The sequence below is a fragment of the Oscarella lobularis genome, chromosome 1 (genome assembly GCF_947507565.1).
Source record: "Oscarella lobularis chromosome 1, ooOscLobu1.1, whole genome shotgun sequence".
NCBI lineage: Eukaryota > Metazoa > Porifera > Homoscleromorpha > Homosclerophorida > Oscarellidae > Oscarella > Oscarella lobularis.
This window is the reverse complement of record NC_089175.1, coordinates 3,878,438-3,886,900: the sequence shown is the minus strand read 5'-3', so window position 1 is coordinate 3,886,900 and position 8,463 is coordinate 3,878,438. Positions and strand designations below refer to the sequence as shown.

The following is an 8,463-nucleotide window of genomic DNA, read 5'->3' as shown; positions in this document are numbered from 1 at the left end:
GTCTACGTGAGGAGGTGGGACCCACTTCCGCGCTCCTCCGCCCCCACGAGCTGCCCACGTGGGTAGAGGTTGAGTACATCCCGTTGAGTATCCCGCATTCTGAATCTATTTTAATTAATTTCCTACTACTACTACTACTGTAGTAGTATCCTGAAACTATTACCTAGGTTTCGGACTACAGTTATTGGCAGACGTAACTAAACCAACCGCAGTACCTCTGAGTCAATGACACAAACCATACAAACTTTTGAATACCAGAGTCATACTTGGGTTTCGCTTGCAGTCGAAGACTCTGATAAGGAAGATCTGACCCGAAGAATTGGTACCGGTCCATTTGGATCACGTGGATGATAAAGAGCCCAACGCTGTCGTCTATAAACCAACATAATTAGAGCAGCTGTAGTCAAGATACAAACTGTAAAACCAGAAACGGCAACGACAATGACAATGTCCGAATCTGAGAAACCTCCTTTTTCTGTTTCTAAAACATATGACTGATAGTTAGTATTCGTTTCCATAATCAATAGTTTTTATTGCCTGTTGGTTCTGACGACGAACTTGGTGTTGCTACGACAATAAAACTATTCGAAGATACTTGAAGAAGGGCCGATTCTTCAGACGATCCGTGGCGATTGGCAGCTGTAACGTAGAACTCAAAATCTCTCAAGTCAGATAAGTTGATAGGTATTGGCACAGTGGCAGAGACTTGGGAGCTGTGTACCAGCATCATATGCCAAAAGGCGTCTCCTTTTTGTCGATAATGCAATGTATACCCCTTTATGGCACTATTCCCACTGAAGGGAACAGTCCAATTGACGTACATTCTAATAGAATTGGCATAGATAGTTATGTTAGCCGTCAAGAGCTTCGGCGGGGATGGGGGTCCTTGATAAACTTGTCTTAGTTTCATTTCAGATTTCAAGCGTTCTCTATACCTTCTACGGTTAATCGCAGAAACTTAGATGTTCCACCTACGCTATTGTCGACAGAGCAAGAGTAGTTGCCCGTATCGCTCGTCTGGGCGCTCGAGATCGATAGAACTTTTCCGTCTAACCTGATTTCATACCGACTGCTTCCCAACTCCGAAACGAGCATATCATTTTTCTTCCACTCTAATCGTGGCGTGGGAAGTCCAGATGTATTGCAGTAAAAGTTCACATCATTGCCTTCGATAGCGGTTCCGTTTACCGGACCACGAAGAACGGCATCAGCGGCATCTGCAAAAAATGCCACAAACTAATAAGACGTTCTTTTAGGTGACCAGCTTTATATACGCACAGTAGACTACCAGAGAGGGTGTACCCGTCGCCGTATAATGTTGATTGTGGTTGACAGCAGTACAAACGTATTGCCCAGCGTGCACTCGAGACACTCGATTTATCGTCAGGTTCGTCTTCTCTTGGTTCAAACTATAGCCTGGTTTATAACTGACGTTAACTCCATTAAACGTCCAACTCATTTTGGTGAAGTATTGACATGGACAACCGAGAGTGACTGACTCACCTTCCGTTGCGACAGTGAGCGGTTTATAAGAAATTTCCGGGTTCACTAAAAGCAAAGTCAGTCTCATTTATAGAGATTCTACTAGACGGTCTTCACCTAATACATCAAGATAGAAGAAGTCGCTCTCTTCTATTCCGCTAACCATAGCGACACATTGATACATTCCGGAATCTGTTTTCACCAAAGACAGGATGTCAAGAGATGACAGTTTTTGTGTTGATACGTAGCGAGGGTTCGTTAGATTGAGCACCGTATTGTCTTTTTCCCAGCGAATTATAGTACCAGAACCGGTCACAGTGCATAAAAATGTGGCCGTTTGATCGGGCGTGGGCAAAGGATTCGATGTCAATTTTAGCTCCACCGTTGCTCCTACGTGTAAATAGTCGCGTGAGCAACAATAGGGGAGAAGGCGGTGCAACGCTATTGCTTTGTAAAAACGGGTGACTTCATCGACGTGAATGTGCGTCTGCGTACAAAAGCCCCTTTGGGGACTCTTTTGTGTACTTTGCGGTCAACGCCTGCCTGTGGCTATATACTACTGTGCAGTAACTAAAATCAAACCTGCGAGTCTTTGCACTGCCACGTAGATCATGAGAAGCAGGATGTAGTCCATAGTGTCATGCAGTCAGCTGGAAACAGTAGTACTGCTACAGGAAGTAAGCCGTTTCCGCTACTATAACGCGGCGGGCCCGCTCCTTGAAGGTCGGAAATCAGTTCCTGCAACCTGCAATACCTCGGTCAAAACGAGCTGGTACACGCTCTGTAAAACTGTCCAGAAAATACCAGTGGAACAGCGGGGCAATCGATTCAGGTGCGCAGGCGCGCTTACTATTGTTTGGAGCAAATTGAATTAGCTAAACGAGTAATGAAATTAGGTAAATTGAAAAAGATTAAACTTACTATCATAAGATTCCTCGTCTCTTTGCGTAAAACCGTTTCTACTGATAAAAATCCCTTGCAACCGTAAAAGAATGCTGTCTAAATTTCTGAGCGCTAGGCGAAAAAATCTCCAAAACGATAAGTGATGTCGTGTACTTGAGTTTCAAGCCGTTCACAAATATCTAATCAAAAATACTTAATTGACATATCGCATAAGTTGAATACTAATACCTTTTTTGTCACACTTGGTACGGCTGCGGATAAAAAGACGACCGCTGTCGCTTTTTCACTAAGAAAATGAGAGCCAATGTAGTCAAGACAGAACCGATTGATTCAGAGAGACCATCTACGCATAGATCCTATATTCTTCACGACTTGACATTGCCTTTTGGTGGTAGAGATAACGTTGGTGCGTATGGACGTTCGTAGACGCTTGAAAAAACGTTTGAAAGCTTAGCTGCTTCGAGCAGCAGTGTCCTGATGACGTGAAATTCTAAACCTAGTGAGTCTACTTCATCCACTACGATAATGTCAATAGCTTTGACGTTTCTGTCTCCCTTACCAGCGCCATTGACCAACGCGCGTCTTCTTTTAGTTGTTTGCGAGTTATAACCTACGGAGACAACGACTTTGACTTGCGAGGCGATCGACGGTGGCTTACCGCAGCACAATAGTTTGGCTAGACATTGGCGGGACGCCGTGTACACGACAGAAGGAGAAAGCGCGTCTGTGCTCCGTGCTTTGTTGATGAGGATCGAATATCACGTGACACAATGGCAGATAAATATATCTCCTCTACACATAAACACATGTACGAGACGGTACGAGACAGCGGGTATATGTCCGGATTGACTTACACAAAAAATCAAAGGGGTCTTTCTATCCCAATGATGCAGCTCTTGTTATTTAGCGAAATATAAACTGATCCTAACTTAGAGAGTAGTTTGTTTAGTTCCTAGGAAACTGACGATTTCATCAAACGAGGGCCTCTCTAAAGGATTGAACCTGACGCAGTTACTCAGAAGAGATGTGTAATCTCGCGGAGCCTCGACTTTTCCCTTTGGGAGTGGACATCCCGCTTTCGTGCGTAAGTGAATTGCTTCGTTCGGCATTCCTTATAGAAAAAACCGGTAAAAAACAATAACCTGATGCCTACAGCCTACGTACGTATACCTACCTTCGTACGGACGGTCTCGTTCTTTAATTTCCCATAGTAGAATTCCGTAACTGAAGACGTCTGATTTCTTGGCGATTTCTCTCTTTTCTTTCCCATCCTCGGTGCCGTACGTGACCGACTGATATCGTTCCGGTGCGATGTACGTAACAGTGCCTCCAGGAGTCTGGCCCTCTTGGCGGTACTGAGTCACAGAGCTAACGTTGGTCATTTTTGCAAGACCAAAATCGCAAATCTATATATGAAAAATACATAATACTATTGGTTAGCCGCGTTGACCTACTTTGCATATATATATCGTTCTTCCTCCTCGCGTTTTCTTGTTCACAAGAACGTTGTTTGACTTGAGGTCGAGATGAATGACGGTTGGTTCGTTCTTGTGCAGATGAGACATTCCCAGAGCGATTTGATTGGCAATGTCGAGACGATTGTCCCACAGCTCTATGCTGCGATCATCAGTGGAGGTTAAGACTTGAAACAAGTCACCACCACCGATGTACTCCATGACCAATGCGTAGAATCTAGGAGAAGTGCTGATGCCAATAAGACTGAGAATATGAGGATGCGGCTTAATTCTCAATAGAATTCTAGCCTCTTTGTCTAACAGCGTCGATTGCCTGCACAGATAAAACAGCCCATGTGTACAAATAAAATCAGTTTAGCATTACACATAAACTTACTGTGGTAATACTCGTCTCTTTAGAAAAACTTTGATTGCTACAACCTCCTTGCTTGTCTTTAGTCTTGCGCGATAGACTTCGCCACTGCAGCCGCTGCCGAGAAAATCACGTTCTTCGTCGTACACAATTTCACTCTGACTGATTCGACGTAGCGGATCCTCTATACTAACAGACTTTTTCTTTCTTAGTTTGGCATAAATTAAGACCAACGCCACTACGAGGATAACAAGAAGTAAAACGCCCCCAGAAATGGAGCCAGCAATGACTGCCAATGACTTGCCTAAAAATAAATAAACGTAAAGCAATAAAGCGATGAATGTGCGTATCTCATTACTGTTTTTATCCAAAGATTCTGATGTAAAAGGCACAAGACTAGAATTATCATACGCACTTGTTGACTGAGGACTTGTAGATGTAGGATTCGGAGGACTCGGAGTAATTGCCGGAGTTGTATATTTTGCACTGCTACTGCTGTTGCTGCTGCTGTTTAGTTTACCAATAGACTTTGTAGTGGGATCACCGTCATCTGTCATTAATTAATTAATTAATTAATTAATTAATTAATTATTTAAACTCGCCTGATGACGGCGATGTAAATGCTGCTGTGGGTGTTGCAACAATTCGACTGATAACAGTCAAATTAAAAATAGAATAAGAAAAGGACAGTCCATCCAAAGAAACAAGGACCGATAATGGGCCGCTCATGCCCTTGAGAACTTTTAGCGGTGACAATAATACATCTTTTGTTCCGTAAACACCATCGACATTCGTTTCCAAACCAAGTTGCATTTCATTCTGGTAATACAACAAGTAGAGGTTTCCTCCCGAGAAAAAGATTCGAACTCGGGGTTGAAACAAAGTCTCTTCCTCTACTGTGACATCAGCATCTCCAATGACTTCGACTACGGGAGCGGAATCTAATACGATGCAAATCGCTGTTATCATGGTCGTGTAAGTATGATGTCAGCATCTCCTTACCGTATACGATGAAAAGAGCCGCGTCGCTTTCTTTGTAGCCCTCGGGTTGGCATGTGACGACCGTACCGTTGTCGCTGCTCAGCGGCGACTTGATCTGAAGAAAGAAGTGAGTCGAATGTGCGTCGGCTTTTGAGCTTGACGAGAAGCGAGTGTTCGTTGCGAAGTCCACAGGAAGGCCGTTCAGTCGCCACGTAACGGACCGAGATCCGAACGCGACGTCACTCCAGCAAGAAGCGACGGTTAATTCGTCGGAACCGTTGACGGCTCGGAATGCTTGGATGTCGAATCGTTGAGCTCCTACGATACGATGCCCACCGCACCTCGTATAGTCTAGGGAACGCGTGATCGATCTCACCGGCACTAGCAACCACCCGAAGTTGCAGCAGCAGCAGCAGCAGCAGCAGCAGTAACAAGCAGTAGCTTGAGATCTTGTATTGCTGTATCAAACCAATAATCGAGCCAGAAAGACCACTGCGGAGAAAAAAGGACCATTATTAAATGCAATATGAATGGCATCCGCGGAGAAGGAAACGGGGCGCGCTAAACGTGTTGCTAAAGTGAACGTGTGAACTTTGAGCAAATGAGTCCCGCGCTCGCCAATCGAAACAGGTACGCGGCCTGCTGTGAGGAGATAGCCTCAAAAATAACGTGACGCCAGACAGTACGATCAATGGTGGGGTCCCTCTCACGCGTGGAAAGGAATTAGACAAGGCCCTTAAGTATGTAGATACCTCATTCTTTCAGTGTAACACAAACAGGCGACGTCGGTTTATGCGCAGCAAGTGTCGACCGAACTTGAAGTGACGCGTCACGCCGCCGAATAGCGACTGCGCATTGCACGCGGTTGCGGTTTCTTCAAACGTCAATATCGCTAATTGAGTCTCGTCATCCTGGATATATGTCACCGCGCCGCGCTACCTGAACGTCAGCTAGCTAACATGCAGTATACAGATGAGTACACTTCATACTTGAGTTTCTTTTGAAGAGAGATTCAATTTCGATTCAGCAAAAGAGTCGGATATAGGACTAACAACTTCAAACATTCGCACCGCATGTTGCTCCTCTTGACGATGAGGCGGAGCCCGACGCTGTCGTTTATAAGCCAGAACAATGAGAGCAAATGTAGTCAGAATAGAAGTTGCAAAACCAGAAATAGCAATGACGATGACTCGTGACTCAGAGAGACCGCTTTTTTCTATACATAAGACGGCAGTTGTTAGCGAGACTTTTATACGCTAATCAATAATTATTAGTATTGCCTGTTGGCTCCGAAGACGAAGTTGGCGGTGCGATGAGGAGAAAGCTGTTCTTAGATACTTGAAAAATGTCCGATTCCTCAGATGATCCATGACGATTCGAAGCAGTGACGTAAAAGTCAAAGCCTTCCAAGGAATTTAGGTTGACAGACATGGGTACGTCAGCAGACACGTGAGAACTGCGTACAAGCATCGTGAACCAGAACGCACCTCCTTTCTGCCGGTAATGCAATGTATACTCAGTTATGGGACTGTTCCCATTGAAGGGGACAGTCCACTTGACGAACATTTTGATGAATGCTTCCATGACAGTTATGTTAGCCTCCAACAGCCTGGGTGGAGATGGTGGACCTTGTAAATTGTGATTACCGTAGTTTTACGATTTAGAATTTCCGGAATTCTCTATACCTTTTACGGTTAGTTGAAAATATTCTAATGTTTCACCTACGGTATTGTTGACGACGCAAGTGTAATTGCCGCTATCGCTCGTCTGTACACTTGAGATTGATAGAGTTTGTCCATCTGGCCCGAGATTATAGCGACTGCTTTCTAACTCAAGAAAGACGTCATCTTTCTTCCACTTTTTTTGCGGTGAAGGAAACCCTGTTGCATTGAGGTGCATAATGACGTCTTCGCCCTCGATAGCCGTCCCGTTTACGGGACCCCGAAGAACGGCATCAGGGCCATCTAAAAATAAAGGCCAACTCTCTATCAATGACCGGTTTTACTGTATATACGTACAATAGACCACTAAAACGGGTGTGCCCGTTGAAGTGTGAGCTTTGTTATAATTTGTTGCGGTGCAGGCGTATTGTCCTGCGTGCGTTCGAGACACTCGGTCGATGGTGAGATTCATCTTTGCTCGGCTGTAAATATAACCAGGTTTATGACTGATATTTACTCCATTGAACGTCCAAGATATTTTTGTGAAGTATCTGGTTTGACAACCGAGAGTGACAGAATGACCTTCAACTGCAACAGTAAGCGGTTTATAAGAAATTTCCGGATTTACTAAATGCATCCAACGATTAGCTTCAGTCTTAGGAAAATTTAGGCAGCCCTTTTACCCAGCACAGAGAGATAGACGGTGTCGCTTTCTTCTATTCCGCTAACCACAGCCACACATCGATACAATCCGGTGTCTGTTTTTACCAAAGAGTGAATTACAAGAGATGACATTTTTTGATCGGATGAATAGCGGGCGTTGGTTAGATTGAGTACTGTGTTGTCTTTTTCCCAGCGAATTATTGTACCGGATCCAGAGCACGAGAACGAGGCGCTTTGCCCCGGAAAAGGCAGACGACTCGATCTCAATAGTAGCTGTACCGCAGCAGATCCTAAAGCAAAACATCCCGCGTGCAGTAGGCGGAGCACTACAGTACCGCAAACCAGAAGGTTTGCAATCTTAGTGGGGCGTGCATCTGCGAAGAAAAACAGACGTCACGGAAAGGCCAACGGCTGCAAATAGCCAGCCAAACAATTCCCTCTTCCTTGGAGACTATAGCAGCAGGCCTACTCAATTTCTCTACTAGACTATATAGCTCCCTTTGTCGCCCAACGACCTTTCGTATTAGATAAGCCAAAGAAAACAAGGAAGTGCAGGTCGCGACGCTACCGTCTCACTCTAGCTAAACATCGACAGTCTTACCCGCCTCGACAGCCAAACAGATGAGCAGCTGTATGATGAAGCGTTTCATAGACTCTGTGTTACCATGCAGCCAGACAGTCGGAGAAACGATGAAGTCGTTCTTTTTCTAATCTGGCGGGCTCTTCGCTACTTGCATGAATTCAGAATCCCGGGTCTGTTGCACCTGCAGATCAGCATCTGCACCACTGATCACGTCTATTAGACAGTTTCTCACGCTTCTTATTGCAAGTGTACGAACGAGAACAATGGCTTTCAGCTGTCACACGCTTACGATGCGCGCAAGCGTAACTACTGCTTTCGAGGGCAAGGCTTCAACGTCCAATCAGCTAAATAGATAATGGAATT

The 8,463-nt window shown here is 44.9% G+C and overlaps 2 protein-coding genes across 4 annotated transcripts; both read right to left on the bottom strand.

The window, feature by feature from the left end:
- Positions 1 to 50: 50 nt before the first annotated feature.
- LOC136197506 (immunoglobulin superfamily DCC subclass member 3-like) lies at positions 51 to 3,083 on the bottom strand. Of its 3 annotated transcripts, none has more exons than XM_065987289.1 (12): positions 2,945 to 3,083; positions 2,726 to 2,881; positions 2,614 to 2,671; positions 2,539 to 2,564; positions 2,404 to 2,481; positions 2,261 to 2,357; positions 2,065 to 2,227; positions 1,600 to 1,872; positions 1,279 to 1,548; positions 936 to 1,217; positions 538 to 885; positions 51 to 481 (listed from the first exon to the last, which is right to left on the bottom strand). In XM_065987289.1, exons 7-12 carry the CDS (start codon positions 2,114 to 2,116, stop codon positions 261 to 263), a joined length of 1,446 nt encoding a protein of 481 aa, XP_065843361.1. In that variant the 5' UTR covers positions 2,117 to 2,227; positions 2,261 to 2,357; positions 2,404 to 2,481; positions 2,539 to 2,564; positions 2,614 to 2,671; positions 2,726 to 2,881; positions 2,945 to 3,083; the 3' UTR covers positions 51 to 260. The 3 variants fall into 3 exon arrangements, with proteins under 3 accessions (XP_065843361.1, XP_065843370.1, XP_065843378.1); XM_065987298.1 differs by having other exon boundaries at positions 2,287 to 2,357; XM_065987306.1 differs by lacking the exons at positions 2,539 to 2,564; positions 2,614 to 2,671; positions 2,726 to 2,881; positions 2,945 to 3,083 and having other exon boundaries at positions 2,261 to 2,331; positions 2,404 to 2,518.
- A 60-nt stretch (positions 3,084 to 3,143) lies between these two features.
- LOC136197435 (probable serine/threonine-protein kinase drkC) lies at positions 3,144 to 6,080 on the bottom strand. Its single transcript, XM_065987200.1, has 9 exons — positions 5,946 to 6,080; positions 5,570 to 5,685; positions 5,215 to 5,511; positions 4,815 to 5,153; positions 4,571 to 4,762; positions 4,237 to 4,516; positions 3,840 to 4,173; positions 3,560 to 3,791; positions 3,144 to 3,496 (listed from the first exon to the last, which is right to left on the bottom strand). The coding sequence occupies exons 1-9, from the start codon at positions 5,948 to 5,950 to the stop codon at positions 3,315 to 3,317; spliced, it is 1,977 nt and encodes a 658-aa protein (XP_065843272.1). The 5' UTR covers positions 5,951 to 6,080; the 3' UTR covers positions 3,144 to 3,314.
- Between the last annotated feature and the right edge of the window lie 2,383 nt (positions 6,081 to 8,463).